Source organism: Botryllus schlosseri, chromosome 14 (genome assembly GCF_051294905.1).
Source record: "Botryllus schlosseri isolate E-star chromosome 14, Bs_hap1, whole genome shotgun sequence".
NCBI lineage: Eukaryota > Metazoa > Chordata > Ascidiacea > Stolidobranchia > Styelidae > Botryllus > Botryllus schlosseri.
The window spans coordinates 1,598,451-1,622,251 of NC_137249.1; the positions used below are offsets into that span (position 1 = coordinate 1,598,451).

The 23,801-nt window shown below is 41.9% G+C and overlaps 3 protein-coding genes across 4 annotated transcripts in view; all 3 read left to right on the forward strand.

Moving 5' to 3' along the window:
* LOC145455547 (sterile alpha motif domain-containing protein 3-like) overlaps positions 1–12,788 on the forward strand; it is an 82,775-nt gene extending 69,987 nt beyond the window's left edge. The window contains exons 2-14 of one of the 2 annotated variants that reach the window (XM_080333532.1): positions 4,076–4,315; positions 4,370–4,423; positions 4,973–5,050; positions 5,946–6,059; positions 6,714–6,785; positions 6,842–6,995; positions 7,622–7,718; positions 9,020–9,190; positions 9,630–9,836; positions 10,102–10,243; positions 11,137–11,210; positions 11,631–11,924; positions 11,979–12,788. In XM_080333532.1, the coding sequence (XP_080189658.1) occupies positions 4,087–4,315; positions 4,370–4,423; positions 4,973–5,050; positions 5,946–6,059; positions 6,714–6,785; positions 6,842–6,995; positions 7,622–7,718; positions 9,020–9,190; positions 9,630–9,836; positions 10,102–10,243; positions 11,137–11,210; positions 11,631–11,888 (1,650 nt within the window). In that variant the 5' untranslated portion in view covers positions 4,076–4,086 and the 3' untranslated portion in view covers positions 11,889–11,924; positions 11,979–12,788. The remainder of the gene's footprint in view (positions 1–4,075; positions 4,316–4,369; positions 4,424–4,972; positions 5,051–5,945; positions 6,060–6,713; positions 6,786–6,841; positions 6,996–7,621; positions 7,719–9,019; positions 9,191–9,629; positions 9,837–10,101; positions 10,244–11,136; positions 11,211–11,630; positions 11,925–11,978) is intronic. The other variant, XM_080333533.1, reaches the window with a different exon arrangement.
* Positions 1–15,564, forward strand: part of LOC145455541 (heat shock 70 kDa protein 12A-like) — a 28,557-nt gene extending 12,993 nt beyond the window's left edge. The window contains exons 16-17 of the mRNA XM_080333522.1: positions 13,183–13,319; positions 13,928–15,564. Of these exons, the coding sequence (XP_080189648.1) occupies positions 13,183–13,319; positions 13,928–14,206 (416 nt within the window). The 3' untranslated portion in view covers positions 14,207–15,564. The remainder of the gene's footprint in view (positions 1–13,182; positions 13,320–13,927) is intronic.
* Positions 15,565–17,774: 2,210 nt separating this feature from the next.
* Positions 17,775–23,489, forward strand: LOC145455550 (uncharacterized). The gene is made up of 4 exons (XM_080333536.1): positions 17,775–19,435; positions 20,450–20,541; positions 21,694–21,819; positions 22,728–23,489. The coding sequence occupies exons 1-4, from the start codon at positions 19,181–19,183 to the stop codon at positions 23,041–23,043; spliced, it is 789 nt and encodes a 262-aa protein (XP_080189662.1). The 5' UTR covers positions 17,775–19,180; the 3' UTR covers positions 23,044–23,489.
* The last annotated feature ends 312 nt before the right edge of the window (positions 23,490–23,801 follow it).

The window sequence follows — 23,801 nt, forward strand, 5'->3', positions numbered from 1 at the left end:
AGGACAGATTTGTTTGAAATGAGGAGAGTCTCATGTTTGAAATGAGGATAGTCATGTCAGAAATAAGGATAGTCATGTTTGAAATGAGGATAGTCGCTATATTCACTATAAAGTCAGTTACAGTACCAGGCACGACTTCCCAGTGGTAACCCAGTCCGAACACATCCCAGACATGATGTACGAACACGCCCCAGACACGATGTCCGATTGGCAGCACAGGCCGAACACACCCCAGACATGGTGTTCAAACACGCGCCAGACACGATGTACCAGTGTCAATACAGGCCCAACGCGCCCAAGACACCATGTATGAAGGGCAACACAGACCGAACACGCCCCAGACACCATGTCCGAGAGTCAACTCAGATCCGAAAACAACCCAGACACCATGCTTGAATGGCCGAACATGCCCCAGACACCATGTCCGAATGGCAACACAGGCCGAACACACCCCAGATATGATGTCCAAACACACCCCAGACACGATGTCCGAGTATCAACACAGGCCGAACACGCCCAAGACACCATGTCCGAATGGCAACACGGACCGAACACGCCCCAGACACGATGTCCGATTGGCAGCACAGGCCGAACACACCACAGACATGATGTCCAAATACGTCCCAGACACGAAGTCCGATTGGCAGCACAGGCAGAACACACCCCAGACATGATGTTCAAACACGCGCCAGACACGATGTACGAGTGTCGATACAGGCCTAACACGCCCAAGACACCATGTCTGAATGGCAACACAGACCGAACACGCCCCAGACACCATGTCTTAGTGTCAACTCAGATCCGAAAACCACCCAGACACCGTGTTTGAATGGCCGAACATGCCCCAGACACGATGTCCGATTGGCAGCACAGGCCGAACACACCCCAGACATGATGTCCAAACACGCCCCAGACACGATGTCCGAGTATCAACACAGGCCAAACACGCCCTAGACACCATGTCCGAATGACAATACAGACCGAACACGCCCCAGATACGATATCCGAGTGTCAACTCAGTCCGAACACAACCCGGACACCATGTTTGAATGGCCGAACACGCCCCAGACACGATGTCCGATTGGCAGCACAGGCCGAACACACCCCAGACATGATGTCCAAACACGCCCCAGACACGATGTCCGATTGGAAGCACAGGCCGAACACACCCCTGACATAATGTCCAAACACGCGAAAGCCACGATGTCCGAGTGTCAATACTGGCCTAACACGCCCAAGACACCATGTCCGAATGGCAACACAGGCCGAACACACCCCAGACATGATGTCCAAACACGCCCCAGACACGATGTCCGAGTATCAACACAGGCCTAACACGCCCAAGACACCATGTCTGAATGGCAACACAGACCGAGCACGCCCCAGACACAATGTCCGAGTGTCAACTCAGTCCGAACACAACCCAGATACCATGTTTGAATGGCCGAACACGCCCCAGACACGATGTCCGATAGGCAGCACAGGCCGAACACACCCCAGACATGATGTCCAAACATGCCTCAGACACGATGTCCGAGTATCAACACAGGCCGAACACGCCCAAGACACCATGTCCGAATGGCCACACAGACCGAACACGCCCCAGACACCATGTTTGAATGGCAATAGCACAGGCCGAACACGCCCGAGACATGATGTCCGAACTCGCCCCGACACGATGTCCGAGTGTCAACACAGGCCGACACGTCCCAGACAATATGTCTGAATGGCAGCACAGGCCGAACACAACGCAGACATGATGTCGGAACACGGCCCAGACACGATGTGCGATTGGCAACACAGTCCCAACACCCCCCAGACACGATGTTAATAAGGTTAGTCATGTTTGAAATAAGGTCAGTCTCGTGTTTGAAATAAGGATAGTCATGTTAGAAATAAGGATAGTCATGTTTGATATAAGGATAGTCATGTTTGAAATAAGGTTAGTCTCATGTTTGAAATGAGGATAGTCATGTTAGAAATGAGGATAGTCATGTTTGAAATAAGGATAGTTGCTATACATTCACTATGAGGTTAGTTGTAGTACCAGGCACGATTTCCCAGTCCGAACACATCCCAAATCCAGTCCGAACACATCCCAGACATGATGTCCAAACTCGCCGCAGACACAATGTCCGATGGTCAACTCAGTCCGAACACAACCCAGACACCATGTTTGAATGGCCGATCTCGACCCAGACATGATATCCGAACACGCGCCAGACACGACGACTGAGTATCAACACAGGCCGAACACGCCTAAGATAGCATGTCCGAATGACAACACAGACCGAACACGCCCCAGACACGATGTCTGATTGGCAAAACAGGCCGAACACACCCCGGACATGATGTCCGAACACGCTCCAAACACGATGTCCGAGTGTCAACACAGGCCTAGCACGCCCAAGACACCATGTCTGAATGGCAACACAGACCGAACACGCCCCAGACACGATGTGCGAGTGTCAACTCAGTCCGAACACAACTTAGACACCGTGTTTGAATGGCCAAACACGCCCCAGATACGATGTCCGATTGGCAGCACAGGCCGAACACACCCCAGACATGCTGTCCAAACACGCCTCAGACACGAAGTCCGAGTATCAACACAGGCCGAACACGCCCAAGACACCATGTCCGATAGGCAGCACAGGCCGAACACACCCTAGACATGATGTCCAAACACGCCTCAGACACGATGTCCGAGTATCAACACAGGCCGAACACGCCCAAGACACCATGTCCGAATGAATAATTGACCAGGATAATGGGAATTTTATCGAGCGATCATTCGGAACAATGCCGATTTTCAGATTTCAGACTTGGACGGCTATATTTCTGGGTGGTTCCGTTGACCTGCCAGCTTTAAAATTGTATTTCCGGAATAGCTTTCGATCAAGATCGGTATTGTTAAATTGGGGTTTCAAAGTTAATGTATGAGTTCGGCCAATACTAATGTCCCTTGCATTTATTGCGGGTCGCCTGTGTTTGCCGCTGGGCTCATTTGACAAGGACCGTATTTCAAACATGACCAACCTTGTTAACATCGTGTCTGGGGGGGGGTGTTGGGACTGTGTTGCCAATCGCACATCGTGACTGGGACGTGTTCGGTATGTGCTGCCATTCAGACATTATGTCTGGGGCGTGTCGGCCTGTGTTGACACTCGGACATCGTGTCTGCGGCGAGTTCGGACATCATGTCTGGGGCGTGTTCAGCCTGTGCTATTGCCATTCAAACATGGTGTCTGGGGCGTGTTCGGCCTGTGTTGCCAATCGGACATCGTGTCGGGGACGTGTTTGGACATCATGTCTGGGGTGTGTTCTGCCTGTGCTGCCAGTCGGACATCTTGTCTGGGGCATGTTTGGCCATTCAAACATGGTGTCTGGGTTATTTTCGGATCTGAGTTGACACTAGGACATCGTGTCTGGGGCCTGTTCGGTCTGTGTTGCCATTCTGACATGGTGTCTTGGGCGTGATGTTAGGCCTGTATTGACACTCGTACATCGTGTCTTGCACGTGTTTGAACATCATGTCTGGGGTGTGTTCGGCCTGTGCTGCTATTCGGACATCGTGTCTGGGGCGTGTTCGGACATCATGTCTGGGGTATGTTAGGACTGTGTTGACGCTAGGACATCGTGTCTGGGGCGTGTTCGGACATCATGTCTGGGATGTATTCGGACTGGGTTACCACTGGGAAGTCGTGCCTGGTACTGCAACTGACTTTATAGTGAATATAGCGACTATCCTTATTTCAAACATGACTATCCTTATTTCTGACATGACTATCCTCATTTCAAACATGAGACTCTCCTCATTTCAAACAAATCTGTCCTTATTTCAAACCAATCGAACCAACCCTGTAGGATATACTCGACATTCGACAATGTGATATACGGTAACGGTGCCTTGCACATTTTGATACGGTCGTTCTGCATTGGAAAGGCCAGTTTTGAAGTACAATTTTTCTAATCCCGTTCAGGATATGACACTAGAAAATTACCAAATTATAGAATCCATCAATTAATTAAGACTTCTGCATTTTGTGTCCATAGTCAGTGCGGTACTCTATAGCAGAGCAGTACATGAATATGCCGTCAAAAAAATATAAGTATCATGTAACTTTCGAGGAATCCAAAAAGTTGGTTAGCGTTACCAAGAAGGAAGAAGTGTTTGCGAAGATAGTGAACGCCTTCAAAATTCAGGACACAATGTTCATGCTTCAGTACTTTGACACGGAATTTCAGGATTGGGTTGACGTTGACAATATTGAAGACGTGCCAGAATCCTGCAAGCTACTCGTGAAAAAGATATGTGAGTTACAGAAGTTTTAGGCATTCGAGACCTAAGTTACCTTAACTATTCTAGGTCCGGGAGATGAAACATTTGCGGGAGCATCTATGAAAGTGTCAGAAAATGCGGGTAGCTATGCAATTGTTTTTATAGGATAACTTAGAGCTTTTTAGCTGCAATTCTTATTCGAATATAATTTGGAAAAGCTGGAAATTCTCTAGTTGTCCATGACTGGTCGCCTGTATGGAATCGGTATTCTGTGCTCATATTAGGCCTATGTTTTATTTTTTAATAAATTACTTGAACTTGGAAAATCATCGCTGCTCACCTGATATATCAGGCAAAAAGGCCAGCGATTCCAATCAAGACTGGTCGTCCGTTCAATCTCATCCTGTTTGTGGTATAATGATTACATTCATGAAATGATGCGGATAAATCGATGAACTAGGCTGCTTTCTACTTTACAATTTGTATGCAATATGTATTTCTTCATACATTGGTAGAAGAAGCAATTATCAGTAGTTCTAGTGATAGTCCCCCAAAATAATACACAGCCTAAAGTAGAAGCTGTGCACTGATTGGGATTTATGTTTTAGTCGAGCTTATCCAGATAATAGGCCTACCCTTCTATACCTGTAACGATCTTTTCATTAAGCTTTTATTTATTTATGTTTTTAGACGAATCTCAGGATTCTCAGCCCAAAGTGGCGAATTTAGTGTTCCTACCCATAGCAAACGAAAAAGAAAATGTCAATGGTAAGTATTGGTATTTTTATTAATCTTGCAGCATTGCATTGTTGTCCTGTCCAACCTCAATCACCAGTTATGAATTTGGCAAGAAAAGGCTGTTGATATTGATATTGGGCCGACATAATTGCCATTATTTACATGGTGTGGAATCAGGTTTTGAGATATTGTAATTTGCTTCCTTCTGTATACAAAACATAACATAACATGATAAACTGATTATTTCGATCAGTTTAGTAATTTGAAAGAGTGCATACGTCACAGCTATGTTACATCAATGTTGAGTGAGGTGTTTGTTATTGTAAAAGTCATGTTCTACTTCTGAATTGGGTGCTGAATGTGATGAGATAATTAATATTCAATTGAATATATATATTCAAATTGAATAAGCCCAAATATTTTGGGCTGACACTCGTCAGGGGTAATCGTCAGCAACTAGTAAATAGTATTACACCCTGCATTTTTAGAGATAGTAGGCCTAGCGACCTCTTTATGACACTGGAATAAACCTACCAGAAAACAGAAAATCTTGTGCAAATTCCAATAGCTTTTAGCATCTTTTTCTTTCTCTTTTTAGTACAGTGTTGACTTGAGCCCAAACGATATCGAATTTTTAATCCGATACTGATAAAACTGATAACTACCAGTCTACCACCTTCACTGATAATCTTCTGATTTCATTAGTCGATATTCGATAGATATGACATCTAGCTTAAGGCACCATTTTCAAAAAGAAATATATCAATATTCCTATACTACTAGCCTCCGATAATAGTTCTGAATCACGTCTGACTTCACGGGATTGTTAATACCGATAATTGTTTTAAAATGTGATATCGGCCAACTCATAATGATTGGTTGGTCTCCAGTATTGCCTGTAAAATAGTGCCGTTTTTCTGGCTAGACTCCTGTCCAATGGCAGAAGCGGTGACTCCAACCGGGTCGGACACTGGGTCACGACAGGATCCTGAAGCAAATGGATCTATGACAGAAGAATTTGGAATGGATGAAGAAGAAGGTATCGTGATATGATTGATTTAGCTGCGACATTGCAAAACGTGACTTCGAACTTCCCATGTTATCAGCATGTCACCCAGCATACGTATTGTAGGCAAATTTTATCAAAACTCTCAAACCAATTATCAGGGTTGTAACCAAGTCGCAAGGTTCCGAGTCACGAGACAATCTCACTTTTATAGTTTTTTCTTGAGTCTAGTCGAGTCAATTTCAATTCACCACCGAGTCAAGTCCGAGTCCAAGTCAGCTAGTAGAGGGTCGAGTCAAAGTCGTAGTGTTTTTTTACTGGAGTCCACGACATTATATTATATTCAGTTCAATCCGGTTCAAACCACATTTTTTCAACTCTGCTTGAGGTACGGTATATAAAATGGCTCACATTCGATATATAAATATTTTACCAAGTCTTAACAGTTTCTGGTACTATTTTCCAAGCCTCAGGACTGACAACGAAATCCAATAATGTGGTAACTTTACTATACTTTTAAGTTACAACGAAATGTCTGTCTTGGCCGTCCTGGTCTCGAGTCATACAACTTGGTTCGAGTCATGCAAAATGACTCGAATACAAGTCGAGTCAATACAAAAATGTCACAAATACTCGACGGGAAATTTTCAAGCTCTGTTGCACGAATCATTTATGTCATTGTTTCAGAAGACAATGCGCTGGATGTAACAATGTCGCCGTCATCATTACGAAACTCGCTCGCCCCAAGTGATTCAGACGGTAATTATTATCGACTTGCGATTTCGTTATGATGTTGAACGAAATTGTTTGCGCAGGAGAAAATTGTTGGCTGAGTTCTTACAAAACTCCCAATCTGCCTCGTCGAATTCTCTCAAGCATGAAGTTGATGAAGAAACACGAAGTTTTAGAGAGGTCTCAACGCAAAGCTATCGCTAATGCACTTATGGAAAGCGTCTTACAGCATACAAGGTAACTCGTGTGGTTGTGCATTGGGGTTGTTCAAAAATAACTTTTTTGGGGGATTCTGGGATTCAATGATTAAATTGTTGGGTTCCCTAAGAAAATGCTGACCATCTAATCGGCAGGGTTGTAACCAAGTCGCAAGGTTCCAAGTCACGGTCAATCTCGCTTTTATAGTTTTGACCCGAGTCGAGTCATTTTCAATTCACCACCTAGTCAAGCCCGAGTCCGAGTCAGTTACTAGAGGATCGACTCCAACTCATTATGTTTACTGTTCAGTTTTCACTTCAATATGGTTCAACTGACTTTTTTCAACTCTTCTCTAGTGATAGAATGGCTCACATTCATAACGTAATAATTTTCCTCAGTAGTAACGGTTTCTGGCGCCATTTTCAAAGTATGAGTATTGATGGACGAAGTGCCAATCATGTGGTGACTTTACTATTCTTCGAAGTTGCAATGAAATGTCTGTCTTGTCCGTCCTAGTCTTATGACTTGGTACGAATTATGCACGATATATCAGTTTTAAAAAGTAGATTGGGGCAGTACATCCCAGATATTTACTCGCATTTCGCTTCTAGGCAAGTTGCCATCCCATTGGCAAGTGTACAGCATATAATTTTTTTCTCGTACAGGTACCCGACGAGTCACCAGTATTCGGTAGTCTGCAGTAGGCTGGTTACAAAATATCCAACGTTGCGAGACAAGTACGCGACTAAAGGATGCTATCATGTAAGTGGTCATTTGATGCTGTATTACGCTTTGATGGCAAAATGCAGCAAACATTTTGTTTTTCAAAGATTGTTGTTGCATGCTCTATTACAGACTTGGACAAACAGATAATAAAGACTTGGTAGAGGATAATGTAATCTAATTGTAATGTTATGTGTGGAATGTTTATTCCAATTCTAATCTAATCTAAAATTTCTAGTTTTTCTGAAAACGCTACAGCAGAACTGTGTAGTGCGTAACGAGCCAAGCTCATCGCACAGACATTTGCAATTCTCGTGCTTATGAGGGTGAACCATGATCTGATATGAACCAAACTTGAATTTTTTGTTTCACATTATAATTCGGAATTTAATGCAATTTTAAAGTTTTTGCGAATTCGATAATTCTCATTGTAATCCAATTTCAACAAAACTGTATCCATGATTCTAAATTGAAAAAAAAAATTGCGTAGCTATAATTCTAATCCTAGATTAATTTGGTAAAAAATGTGTAGCTATAATTTTAATTCTAGTTGAATTTGGAAAAAACTTTGTAGCTATAATTTTAATTCTAGTTGAATTTGGAAAAAAATGTGTAGCTAACATGCTAATTCTAGTTGAATTCGAAAAAAAACTATGTTGTTATAAATTATAACGACACAGTGTTTTTTCCAAATTCAACTAGAATTAGCATTATAACTTATAATGCTAATTCTAGTTGAATTGGAACAACAACTGTGTAGCTAAAATGCTAATTCTAGGGGAATTTGGAAAAAAAATGTTTAGATATAATTCTAATTCTATAGTTTAATCTGGAAAAATGTGTAGGCCTAGCTATATTTCTAACTCTAGTTTTATTTGGAGAAACCTATGTATCTATCATTCTAAACTAGTCTAATTAGGTAAAAAAAACTTTAGCTATAAATCTAATTCTAGTTGAATTTGGAAAAAAATGTGTAAGCCTAGCTATCGTTCTAAATCTAGTCTAATTTGGTAGAAAACTGTTTAGCTATAATTCTAATTCTAGTTGAATTTGGAAAAAAGAAACTTTGTAGCTGTAATTCTGATTCTCTAGTTTCATTTGGAAAAATGCTTGAGCCTAACTATAATTCTAATTCTAGCTTTATTTGGAGAAACCTGTGGTAGCTATCATTCGAAATCTGGTTTAATTAGGTGAAAAAATGTGTAGCTATAAATCTAATTCTAGTTGAATTTTGAAAAGCTGTGTAGCTATAATTCCTAATCTAGTCTAGTTTGGCAAAAAGAACTGTATAGCTAATTGCGAATAGCCGATAATTTTCCAGTTTTCCAACTCTGGTTCAGAGATCGTGGCATCAGCAGCTGCGCAACAAACTGAAGCAGCACCGCAGATCGCATTTGGTCGACGAGCAGCAGAAAGCGATGCGACGGAAGTTTGGAGGCGCGAAGAAACGTCCCGCAAACACGACAAATGTGACGGCTACTCCGAAATGCAAACATCCCAGATGGAGTCATGTGAGTTTTTAATTTTCGCTGCAAGTCTGCCTGAGACATGATGTTGTGATGGTTAGAGCCCAAGGTTGTAACCAAGTCACAAGGTTCCGAGTCACAAGTCAAGTCCATGTCTTCGAGCAAAGGTTTGAGTCCAAGTCATTGTGTTGACTGTTCAGTATCTATTTAAAGTCTTGTTAAACCCACTTTTCACAGCTCGGCTTGGTGATATCGAATGCTTTTCGTTCATAATATACTCATTTTCCTTACTTTCAACGGTTTCGGGTCGCATTTTCAAGTACCAGTACTAATAGACGAAATACCGATAGTGTGGTAACAGTCGATACACAGGTTGACTCGAGTCGAGTCAGAATTATCTAGTTGTCCAAGTCTGATGATGTGGCAATGGGAATTGCTTGCATTTGTGTCATGAATATGATGCTACTCGTTTCTGCGGTTCCAGCCTTACGATGAGGAACTTCAAGACGCCGAGAAGATGCGGTTTTTCATAGGGGGCCTGTGCGCCGAAGTGAAGAGAGAAGCCCCTTCCGACAGATTCATTGGCGACATTATGAAAATGACTTTTGCCAACCGGAGAGCCGATATTGCGGCGGGTTTAACGACATGTCGAATCTTGACGGATTATCCTTGCTTGCTCGAAGCGAAATGGGTTAGTGTCAATAGTTTCTTTTTGTTGTTACCGTCGATGCTTAGTTAGTGTAGGCTTATCTCAACCGATTTATCTGTTCGCCAATAATATTAAGTCCATATCACACTTTAAAGAGCTTCTTGGAGGTACAGAACTTCAATATACAGTTGAATAGTATATTCATATGGTAATGAACCTGAATTTTCGGCTGACATTCGTCAGGTTTAATCGTCAGTATCGTTTATACTAAAATATTGCATTCCGTTAACTGTGAGCTGGGCTTCAGATGCTCGCGGAAATGAAGACTATCGTCAACTTTGATCTCTTGAAGAAAATGAACGAAATAAGCGAATGTAAAATTATGAAAATCAAAGCTCTCGTAATCAACAGATTTTCGCGGCTATCGAAGGCTACGAGGTGTTCGATGGGTAAGCACAAGTTATTTATTGAATTACTGGTGATGGGTAGTAGTACCGCGTTGTTGATATTTTCGCCATTCACAGGGACGGACGGTTTTATTAACAGTATTGAGATGATCTAACATTGCGTACATTCATAAAGCACCAGGTCATCTACCATTTCATTTGTCTGCTGAGGCGCCGTATTGTCTGCCCGCATCGCCGCGGATTCGGTTCTCATTAGGATTGGAAGATCGCTATTGTACACAACAGCTTGTGTGTGGTTTTTCAGCAACATTCATCCCCCATTCATTTCTATATATCCTGATGCTACGTTTTATATTTAAATGATAAAACCATGCGTTGTGAGGAATTAACCGCTTTTGCGAATCCGTTGGACGCCTTTCTGATCAAGGACAAAAATAAACTACGTCCTTTCTGATGAAAAGTGTCCGCCGATTTGGCAATAGCCTACGCAACGCAGCCAACAATGAAGCCATATGGCGCTGGAACATGATCTCATTCTTATAACATTGCCATATGTTACAGTTGAAATTTTGAATCCAGGCACCGAACATGCTCACAGCACAATTTCCATAATGTATTCTCGGCCTAACCGTAAAAAAGTATATGGGTAAGGCTCCGAGTCTGCCCACGGCTTGACTTGCTCTGAGGCCACATTTTGAGATCGACTCCAACCTCAGACCGTCATTGAATACCATAAATGTAAAACTCGAAAGAGTGCTAAATTCGTCTCCAGTCGAGCTCAAACTCGTTCTCTTGCTTCGCTTTCTGAATACCGATTCTTACGTAATGTTGACGCAAAATGTGTTTGTGCACTGATTAAGGTTTCTTGAATACAGGTCTAAGAGTTAGCTTTATTCACTGCCTCTGACCAATTCTCGGACATATTTTGTTTTTAGAGCTCGGGGACGCCTTCTTTGTTGCAGCCATGGCGGACCTCGTGAATGCGCGTAACGTTATACGGCGCGGAGATGTAAGATGATTTACCAGAACAATTTTTTATTTATACCCAATTTCCATTTACTGAAATTTCCTGATTCCCAAAATACAGTCTGCACTCACCCTTGTACAGTCCATGAACAATAGGGCTGTAGTCTGGGTTGTTTGATCGTCATTCTACAATACACACAAAGGGGAACTTATTGTGTCTGGACTATATGCAGTCAGTTAATCATACTGAGCCAGTCATTACTCGCAACGATTGCTCCAGTCCAACTCGCCGTCGAGTTGTATCAGTCTCTGTGAAGGACTGATTGTGTCAATAACAAGGACATAAGTTCGAAAATAACTTTTGTTTTCAAGTTTAACTGGCTACTTGATAAAATTTTTAGGTTACCTACTACTGGTTTATATTACGTTTAATAAGTTGGGGTGAAAATGGTTTTCTTTTAAGGAAAAACTGACTTTACCTTTTCCTACAATTGTGATCGACCGTTCGGAAAATATCCATGTAGCCGTTGATGGATCGAAAATCACAGGTGTCGACGACATGCGAACTGCGCTCGCGGTGCTGGTGTCGTGCTACTGGGTGCTTGGTCTGGAGTTTCCGAGCTCGCAAGAGAAATACTTGGCGTTCCTCGCCAAATACGTGTTGGAGATTCCGGGCTTGAAATTTCCGGACAGTTTGGTGCCGGTGCTGAATATGCTTTAGTTGCTGTTGGTTTGGAATTGGATGACATAGAAGTTGGTGAGTAATGGTCACAATCGCTATTTTTAAGTACATTCAGCACTGTTCTTCCAGATTATCAACACATCGCTCCAATTGACGGCTGCCGAAATCATATCTACGCATTGGTGCAGCAGGCTTTTTGTAGCTCGGCATTATGACACAGAGTTACCAGGGCTTTTACTGTGTCAGCCGGTGGTTCTCAACCTCTTTGACCTCTCGTCACCCTCTGAAACGGAAAAGTTGTTACCTGCACTCCAGAGCCTTGAGTGAAAGGTTTGGGAAGTTGATGACTAAAAAAAGGTCATCAACAACCTGGGTTCCCCGTGATCATGTCAATATTCATGGATTTTATGAATGGTTAGGGTCAGGGTATCAGAGGAGCATTCATTTTACCCTTACCCCAACCATAATCTTACAATACCTAGACCCGAACCTATCCCCCAACCCTAATTCTAAGATAATCCTAACCTTAACCCAAACCTTGATTTTTGGGCACCCCGATCCTAACCCTCAATCTTAATTATACGACATCCCAATCCAACCCTAACCTCAAACCCTAATTATACGATACCCCACCCGAGCATAATCGCTTCAGCCCCATTTGACAACGAAATAGGTCGTCACTTTCGACCATACCTAAATATCACGTCTTCATTGCCATAGAAGGATGGCATTCTTGTTACTTCGCTGATAAACTTTCTCAAACTGTTTTTTCATTGTATTTTTGTACACGCTTTAGCAACCGTCTTGCCGCTTTTAAAGCTTTTTACGACGATGGCTGGCGTTGGCGACGACCTGGCCCGTATTTGTGGCGTATTGCAGTACTTTTGTTACCGTTTCTGTTTTGCAAACAAGTTTTTCAATAAAATTCATACTTTTGCACGAGTTGAAGTATTTTGTTAGGTAGACTCAGCAGGACAGTAGTCGAATGTTTGACGATGAGCATGTTGGTTATTACAGTGGTACTTGATTGATAAACCCATACGGGGCCGTATAAAATTCCGTACTATACGCATCTTTCTCTATGGAATACTGGTGCATGAATTGAACTGTGTATCAGCGTCGTCACGCACAAAACAAACCTATTGCATTGGGTTAGGGTGTATAAAGTCAGATGCTCAACTGCAACTGTTCGTTGTGTCGGATGATGAAATCGTGGGCAACCATCAGTAGCCTACACGATGTGTAGGCCTTTCGTCGTTGTGTACGACTGTATGTTAGCGTACCTCGTTATCTACTCCGGGAAAACGTTCATAAGGCGATTTTCATTTCTCAGGCATATTAAATGCTTTTGACGAGACGAAGCATCCTCGTCGAAAACGCCTGGTTCGAGACGGTCACGTCTGGTGTACGGACGTTTTTGACGCTTACGTTGTGGCCGGCCGCACGGTTGGATTGGGTGATGTCGTCCAGGTGAGAAATAATTATTGTCAGTTGTATATGGGGTTACCATATTTTTGGGAATCTCAAAGCGGATACTGTTTCAAAATTTTCAGACTTTCAATATTGGAGTGAAATCCGGAAAATATGGTATATTCTTCCCGAGTTTGTGGTTGGTTGACAAAATAAAGGTCAACTTTCCGGCTCAACTCCAAAATAGTTCTTTCAGATTTTCCGTTGGTTGACTTAAAAAAGGTCATTTTCTGGCTCAAGTTCCCAAAAGACCGCCGAACCGTTACTTGAGCGTTGATTTCGTACATCTCAGTCCAATTTCCAGGTGCATTTAACCAAAATTTTTAAAAAAGAGGACATTTAGGAGTCCTCCGAGGACACTTTCAAAGAACAGACAAATCCTCTTAAAAGAGGACGTATGGTAACCCTAGTATATCAACAATCGTAGGCCTATCGCAACGTTATTTCCAACCAAAGTTGCTCACGATTAACCCTGATGACTTCATTCGAAGATATTCGGGTTTATTTCAATATGAATGCACTATTCAATTGTATATTGAAGTTTTGTATCTTAAAAAGCTCTTTAAAACTCGACCCCTCACGTTATCCTCGATTTTTTAACGTCTCAGAGGAGCTACGCTCCGGTACGCCGTGGCCAAAGCGCTGTCGTCATCAATCTTTATTCCTGCGAGAAGTCAAACGTGAAGTTTATAGACGAGGAAGGCGTGCAGAAATGCGCCACCCTACGAGTGAAATTGCCAGCGGCGCTGTCGCCGAACGCGACCGAAACCAGCAAACGCGAACTGCAGATTTCGATGATGTACGGAGACACGGAGATTAAAGTGCACTGCCTCGATGTTGTAACAGGGACGAAAGTCAACGCCACAATCGACTTCTTTTCGACGTGAAACAGTCGATTGGGCGAATTTTCAACGTCTCCGAAGGCACCTGGAGCAGTGGTTCTTCACCTTTCCTCATGGCGAACCCGCACTTTAACCAGCAAGCCTTCAGCTATTGCCTTAAGCTATTGCCTAGTCTTACGCATATAATACATTACTATATAGACTACTGGTACACCATAATGTTCACACGGAACAAAAAGATGATCAAGTCACGAGTAGGCTATTTACTGTGAATCAGAGTGTTTTCTGCTTTATGAGTCAGGTAAGCGCCTTGACCTCCAGTGAACGCCTGGCTTTAGAGTGAACCCCGGTTATTATCAACTGGCCTACACAGGAGCAGTGGATTGCTTGTAATTCAGTGCGTATAACAAGGAAAAATAGTTGGTTGATTCGTTTTCAAGCGCGCTATAATCGATCACGTGACATCATATTCGTACTTAGGTGTATTTTATAGACTAAACGTGAATCGTGACATGAGTAGAACACGGAGATTATAAGCCATGACAAGCCACCGTGAATCGCGGAAAGACCAATTCAATTTGCAATCAGCTATCACAACCTGACCATTTATAGGGCACACATTCGCTTGCTACACGATTGGGTTGCTATGATTTGTAGTAGCCTAACTCTCGGCGGAAATGTAGTATTATTTTATTTTGCTCGTCAAATATGCATTTATTCCGGAATTTTTTGAGATTATTAGTGTTGGATGGGCGTGCAGTAATATCATTTAGCACAGTGGTTCTCATCCGGGGGTCCGCGGACCCCTGCGTGTCTGCGAAGCATTTTCATGGGGTACGCGAAACCTCTAAATTTGCAGAATGACTGATAACTCGTTTGTAACTTTTTTGAATTGGGGAAATCACGAAGCAGTTTCGCTTCAAAACTGCTAGTGCTTCAGTAGGCCTAAGCACACCAACAGAATAACCGTATGAGATTAAAAATCCTAGTGTAAACTCATGTTAATTGCCAAATTCCCAATAGCCTACTGACACAAACATATTGCTGTGCGAAGATGTTTTCTTTTTGGACGTGTTAACTTCATTGAAAAAGGTGTCGTCGGAAGCGTCAGGCGTTATTACATACGCCGCCACCTACCTTTGTGGAAATAGATCTTCGGCACTCGTTCATATCAAATCGAACGCTTGAATTTTCAAGACGGAACCACGCACATATTTCAAGAAGTAATAAATTCAGCTGCAGAAGTCCCTTTGAAATAATATAAGTCTACATATATTTCTACATATGGTATGACATTCTTTTCAAGAACTGTCATTTCGTTGCTGTTTATCACTAGCCTTGAGTTGATATCTGTACAAGACAGATGACGGTTGCACGATAATTGAACTAAATTTGAACTAAAACGTGTGGGATCTGCGGGGGTCCGTCACGGACCAAAAGGGGTCCACGAAGACAAAAGGCTAAGAACCACTGATCTAGCAATAAAACAGCACCCCATCGATATACCAGAAAAAGGCAAAATGACTGACGAATGCAAGTTAGAGCATCATGAGCGAGAAAGATTTCGATCGAACACTGTTCTATCGGCCAATTACATAATAGTAACACCACCATTCCAGGTGGTTTCGACGGTCCGTGGTCTGATCATGCGACATTATAGCATGCGACACTTCGGCATACGACAATTGGGCATGCATCACATGAGCAAGTGGGTTAAATTTCGGGTTAGGGGTGGGTTACGGTTGAATTTAGGCTTGGGTTAGGGTAACGCTTGGAGTTAGGATATATCTAGCGGTTAATTTCAGGGTTATGTTTCGGGTCAGGGTTAGTTTTCGGGTTATAAAGTTACATGCTGAAGCGACGCATACTAAAGTGACCCATGCTCAACTGTCGTTTTCCATTTTGTCGCATGCTCAACCGGTTTCGACATCCTCCTATATGTTGATCAAATCGTATTGGTAGCCTACCGTATCGCGCGAACCGTATTGCACATTGTGTGTCTTCAGTGGATGCAAATAATATACAACCACAATCCGATTATGATTAGCCTATTAAACAGCGCGAACGTCAATCTACCATAAATGGTCCCATTCGAAAGCGAAAACATCACTGTTTTATCGTCGCAGAAATGTGGAAACTTGCATATGCTATAATAATATATAGGGCTTCAGCATCAGAGAAGATATAGTGATCCACACCGACCTTGAATAACTCAATGTTAGTAGAATATAATCGAGGGAGTTAGGCCACTCCAATAAAAGAGTACATAATTTATGTTATGCATTACATAATTATATAATTGATTTTTGATTTAGAAGTCATGGTACGATTCCAGATACTAGTATTAAAACCACGAAGTGGGCCAAAGGTGAAACTCGTGCATGCACCGGATGCTTGATGTTTGGCATATATCCAAATTTCATATTCTAAAATTAGGAAGCCACAGAACGAAACAAGGGATAATAGAACTTCTGTGCAACCCGTATACGTCCCTGAAAGAAACCGCAATGTGGTATTGTGACAACCGAGAGAATGTGCACTTAATGAATATATGCGAGCAGGAAGCATTTAGCGTTTTTATACAACTATACAGCGGCATAATCCGAATTCAGTAAGTCTGTCATCTATTCCGCCGGTATCATGCATGGTGGAAGGTTAAGGCGTGAATTGAGCCGTAGTTGTCCAATTTATGTTATTTTAATGGTAAAGAACGAGTAAAAAAGTAATTCTATACCATACTTGGGAATTTTCAACACATACATACAATACCATACTTGGACATTTCCATATTCCAAGCCGAAATTTCGTTTCATACCATACCATACCATGCCCTGGTTATAGCATGTCTTGAAAGAGTGATCGCACGGCTTTACTAAGTTGAAGATAGTGTAGAAAGATGTAGAAATAACGGTGTAATTGTGCGTATAGTGCGATAAACATCCGTAGTGTAGAGAGATCGCAACAATAATATGTTACCTAGGACTACGAATATTTAGCAAAGCAACTGTATGACAGCGAACTATGCAGCGCTTTCGCTCATAGTCACAAGACAAATAGTAATTGACGATACCGCTTCGATGTAAATACGTGACGAATGAAATTTGCGAATCACACGGATGCAGAAGATGACTTGCACGCGGGAGAAAATCAATATCATATCATGAAATGTTGTAATCGGAAACCGTATTACGAAACCAGTGAACAACTAGTAAAATTGGTACACGCCGTGTACTGTTTTGTTGTCGTTGTCATTGGGATTGGGAGATATTATAAAACTTTAGATTTTGTGAAAAGACCAGCAGAAGTCCCATAGATTTGCAGCGAATATTCATCACAACATTTTTATTTTGTGTGAAAATCAAGTTTTAATGATATTATTCATTTAATAGATGTGTAGTTATATGTGTAATGTAGCAGATTATTGTTTTTTTTTACTAAAAGCCAGGCTAGTAAAGGCTGTAAGGTAAGAACCCCTCGTTTAACCCATTCGTATACTGGGGCTTGCGACGCGCACTTTCGTTGTACCCTTGTGGAATTCACAGTTCGGAGCTACATGGCATCAATAAGGAACGTACAACATTGCGGAACTTCATATTTTCTGCCGACTTTCTTGGCTCGGCTCACCATTACTCTTGGTGTTTTCGAAACACTGCTGATCCAGCAGTGAAGTCAGCGATGTCCGACGCGTAGAAACGTGACAGAGTCGACAAAACGGCAACATTAGGGGACATGTGGTCCGGTAAACTTGAGGGCTGATTCATAGTATTTACTCAGTAGAAATTGCTTGTATTTCGACTTGAATGCGTACAAGTGGACTCGACATGCTCGACGACTGCCGTATAGCCAGCGAGATACTGTTTCACAATTCAGGTCCGGCGTATTTGATAGAGCGATGATTTTTCCTGTTGATCATATGATAGTTGAACGATGTGGGCGCGCGCGTGTCTAGGTTACTTATGCGCTTTTCATTCCGCGGAAAAGAAGTCATTGAGGTTTTTGGGGCAGTGGCCACAATGGAACTGATACAATTTCCAGTTTACGCACTTATCTTTTATGTTTAGGACACCGAATTTTTTTGGGCAGTGATTTGTTGGACTCACAAACTGACTCACTGAATATGATAAAAAAAGACATCATGTTGTAGTTTTTGCAGTGGCTTGAATGCACTAAAACTGGCAGCCCCCAGCGGAGGATGTCATATTGTAACTTCGATTGGACTACGGAACAGAAGGACCAAGCGCGGCTTATAGTCATGGTTTTGTTCAGCACTGTCAACCTGTCAAAATGCGAGTGTACATTTCGAAGTTTGCTGTTACAGTCAATTGGCAATCCTGACAGCTATAGCAATGACCAACATAGCTTCGTATATTTCTATCCTGTCCCGAAATACCGATGTCCATTCCTACACAGTAATCAGCTATTAACTAAAGGCTCTATCATGTTAAGATATCCCTCAGTATCGAACATGGTAATAATTTATGGAATTACCAATGTATTGGAAATCAGATATTCAAATATATTTTGCCCTATAACTTGTCAGTGGCTGAAGAATTGCAAATAAGCATCGCATTGTAGTATAGGGTCCACACAGAGCTATGACTAAACCACAAACTCGACCGATCACACTCAAACTTACTTGGATGTCATGTCACAGCCGTTTCCGTTCCCTGTTCATTGACGTAATGACCACTCCGTTTCTTCCCTGATCAATCACTGTTTTGTAGCTATTGGTGTTTACTATGCAGTTGTGAGTTAGCGGGATTGAATATTGTTGATATCAATGTCTGTTAGAAATGAAACCCAATATTGCAAGAGTGAAGCTCCTGCTACTAAACTGGCGGTACGAATGTGAGTAACTACATTCCGCTTTGTCTTTGCTTTACCAGATTTTGTATATATCGTGTTAGCCTACATATGTATGACTGTAAGTTATTTCATGAGAGTAATTTAGCACATTTTGAACTATTGTAGCCGGACCTTTGCTAAACATTGTTAAGCCGCCATCTGTACGGCTTCATAATGAAAGTTATATGCGCCGGATTTTCACATACCGGAACGAAAAGCATCGCCGAAGCCCTGCGCATTTTAGGATACTCGAAAGTCCATGACTTTCTGGAGCATTCCGCTATAGACGGGACTTACTGGACGAGAATATTTGACGGTAGAGGGAGTATAGACGATTTCAGGGAGATGTACAAAGACGTGGATGCCGTGGCGGACGTGCCGGCGAGCATTTTCTGGGAAGAAATACTCGAAGCCTTTCCCGACTCAAAAGTAGGTGAAATTCAAACACGCCTGCTTGGAATCTGTTGAGTCTCATGATTGGAAAGTCACGTCGAAGGCGTTACATATAGCACGAAGCTGCATTGCACTCGGGCGACAGGTGCACTCTGTACCATATATTTAAATATGTCATGTGTTGTGGTCCTAAAAAGTCGGACAAGAAAATTTTAACTTTTCCAAATTACATTTGAATTAGTATTACAGCGACACATTTTTTTTCCGAATTAGAATATCATTAACACTACTGAATTCGTGAAAGTTGGAAATTATATTTAATTCCGAAATGGAAACAAATACAACCAAAATCAAGTTCGGTTCACATCAGATCAGAGATATAATCATAATCACTAGTATGGCAAATGTCTCTATCCACCATGCTTGGCTCTTTTCTCACTATAAAGTTATCCTGTATCATCTCAAGGAAAACTGGAAATTTGGTAAGAATTCAAATGAGAAAACACTTCCCAAATTAAATTATAATTAGATTACCGGCATTTCCTCTAATTAGTCTAGTTAGAAAAACTAGAAGTATCTTGTTTGCTTCACGCACTATGTAATGGTGCATGCGGATGAGTCCGTGGGATTAGATGGTTTCTCCACTGTCAACAAAAATCCTGTATTTTGCAGATTTCCGCTGTAGCGTAGGGTGAAAATCAGTAAACGGCACTCTCTGATAACAAATGCTCCTTTTACGCCCATTCCAAGGTGTGAAAATGCTTCAATACAACAATTGCTATTAAAATACAGCCCGGTTAAGATATTTATGTTTTATTGTAGCCTAGCGCCAACCCAATGGCGCGTGTACGTAAATATATCCCACTGGCATATATACGTCCATAAGGATTGGCGTATTTAAATTGTTTTCACCCATTGGAATGAGCATGAAAGCATTCCTCGGCACCTGGAACTGTCGACAGCCTGGTTTGCAACACACGCATATATGATATACGTATGGTTAACACGCCTATCTTCCGCCCAATGTATTTACAGTACATCACATTTCAGGTTATACTGACAATGCGTGACAGCGAGGAAGTCTGGTTCAAAAGCTTCGCGGCATATATCACGCACATTAGACGGACTTTGTTTTGGGAAAGGTAACCTGGAATTGCGTCCACTGTACGTACAAGTGTACATATAGGGCTGTTCAAAAATAACTTTTTCTTCTGGATTCCAGCAATTCAGGCATTAAATTGTCAGGTTACCCTAAAAAACGCTGCGCACCAAATTTGGTTCAATTCTATCAAGTATAAGGATCCGCAGATAACGTAGATAATCCGCGGATCCATGGATAATCGGAGGATTATCATCGAAAAACTAAAATAACGCCGCTTCTTCTAGTTGGAATTGAGTCAACTTTGTTTTGCATGGTCTCTGAAGACAGCTCAACAATTTCATGGGGCTGACGGAAAAATCTGAATTTTTTTTAATTTTCCATTATAAATTAAAAATTTTAATTGGATCTGCGGATCCTTATACTTGATAGAATTGAACCAATGCCTGAATGGCTGGAATCCAGAAGAAAAAGGTATTTTTGAGCAGCCCTAGTGTACATCATATAGTTATATATCTGCAGCATGCTATCGCTATTAGTTTATGTTTACGTGGAATACAATGATTATAATTGTTCATGTTGACTTATTGGCGCTGCTCTATAAATCACTACTACTTTAATTGTCGCAATCTATGAATTACTCGGGAGACGCTGCATTGATGGCGTATAGAAGATTGTCTGTTTGTTTGTTTGTTTGCTTTATTGACACAGCAGCAGTGACGCTTCTCGTCTATTAAGGTCATGTGCGCCACGACAGTATCATGTGTAATATTCATTGTCTTTGATTTTCTTCGTCTTCAGGGCGACTTTTCACACTCGCACTCTTTCGCCATCGGTCTCCCTCGTTTTTCATGCACCCTTCGTCTCTACTGTCGATTTTTTGGCTCGTTCCATCTTCACTCTGGGCTTTTCATACATCGCAATCGCAGCGAGGTTAGCGATGAGGAGCCCAGATAAATCTCCGATACATAGATGTTAGACAGAACTGGGGGTCGAAGATTGTTTAATCAAAGACGTTAGTACAAGTACAGTGGTAGGCCTACTTAGCCGGGGCTCCCTAGGCCAGTCTCACTATTTCCCTGGAGAGACACACACCCAACTAATACATGGTTTGCGATGATGCGGACGTCTTGGCATTTAAGCTCTTTAAAACTGCAGTTTGTTTTTCATACATTTATTCATCATTGTGTCCCAGGTACATGAGCATCGGTTTCTTTCTGTTTCGACTATTTATGCCGAGCTACCACAGTTACTTTTACAACGTGTGCACTGCGGGGTACGGTTATCTCTTGGGAAATCCGAACAACGAGCTGCTATTAAGGTGAATGTTTTCTTCATTTTACATGTAGCGTTTAATAGCAGATCAAAACTAATTAATAGTATAAAAATGTCACTATTGTAATTTCGAAGTCAAACCCATTGCATTATGGAACATAAAACTTACGGTTACCATATTTTGAAATCCGAGAAAGAGGACACTTCTGAAAAGGAACATTAACAGACATTACAACGGGATGTTTTAAGAAAAGTGGTGATCGTTCATAGCTTGACTAAGCAAAAGGTTAATTTTCCGAGTCTTCACCTAAAAACCGGTATCCGTTCAATTTTCGTCCAATTTAGGCTGGGTTGAGCTTTTCTTGGACAAACCGTCGCATAAATTACGTTACAACCCGTTTTTCACGTGTATTTTTGTGCAAGATGACCATTTTTGGCTGTCTCTATGTACTCGTCTAACAATCGTAATAAAAGAGGACAAACTGCGAAAAAAGAAGACACTTTGGCGTCCGAGGATGACATTTCGGTTTTCTTGAAAAAAGAGGACATATACCGTATCCATAATACAATTTCGCGAGTTTCGCCTTGCAGAAACTTCAATAGAACAACATAAAACTATCTAATATCAAAAATACAGCATTTAAAGCAGTTTCCAATATTACATTTAAGTTGTATACATTTGTCGTAAGTATAATAAGAGTTAATTTTGATTTTTGAAGGTTCACCGGTCGGCAACATTTGCTTTGAAGTTTGCGCCGTCATGAAGGTTGAGAACCATACCGGCATAGAATGCTTCCGTTTTTATTTGCTGTGAAATCTCTACTTCTAGTTGCGCGTATGTAGAAATTTACGCTGCTTTTTTTGTTTCTTGTACCGGACATGACTAGTTATACCACCTCTGTTTTTAATTTGAATGTGCAATGAATAATACCCTGTCTCAATGCCACTGTACAGAAACTACTACAGGCGGCACAACAGAAACGTCCTGCGCGGTTGTCCGCCTCGCCAGCTGCTCATATTCAACGTCAAGGAAGGCTGGGAGCCGCTTTGCAAATTCCTGGGCAAGGACGTGCCGGAAAACGCGCCCTTCCCGACCAAGAACAAAAAGGACGATTCTTTCGTCGTGAATTTCTTTAGAGGCCAGTGCGAGAACGACGGCGGGATGCGAGAGAAAATGAAGAAAGAACTGTATAACAGAGTGACGATTGCTTTCTCTATTTTCGTTATCCCGATATTTGTGATTATTTCAATGACACTGGGGCTGTTGTGATGTCAGCGGATATTTCTGTATTTTGAGCGATATCTCATCGGCTTGTTCACGATTTATTAGGCTCGCCTTCAAACTAGAGCTGGGCAAAATCCAATACCTGAGTGATTCGGTTCTGAAACGAGTACTAGAGGCTTCTATAGTGTCCGAGTAAAAGTCAATACGACTTCATAACACTATAGAAGATGTGCAAGGTTCAAATATGTACCTTTTACGAGACCATAAAGAATATAACGCCGGTTCTACACCACTTGAAGATCATCTGGTATATTGTCGACCATGCTTATTTCATTGCACTTTGTGACAGCGCTGTGGGTCGATGATGACTTCACAGGAATGTGATTGCCACTAACGTGCCTAGCTTCGTACTATGTTTCGTATGCTGTGATACAACCAATCGTACTCGAATCATTGTGGCGTACTTAGAACACGAATACCTCCCAAGGCTGTGTCGGTGGTAACATGATGAAATTTGAATCGATTTATGTAGCACAAACCCAAAGAATATTTTTCTTCTTTAAGACTACAAAACTCGCATTCGTCAAGTTTGTAAATTGTACAGCGGAGGTTACGTTAGAGCTGGTCACTGGTCAGTAAGGAGATATTTCCTACTTTTTCAGATTGCTCAAGTTGTTACGTTTTAGATTATACTTTCACACCTATAGGCCAGGGATATATAGAACTCCGGGATGGCTGACTGCGTCAATTGCGTCATCGAGGTATTACCTAAGTAGGTCCGGATTCGCGCATTCAGTTTTGAT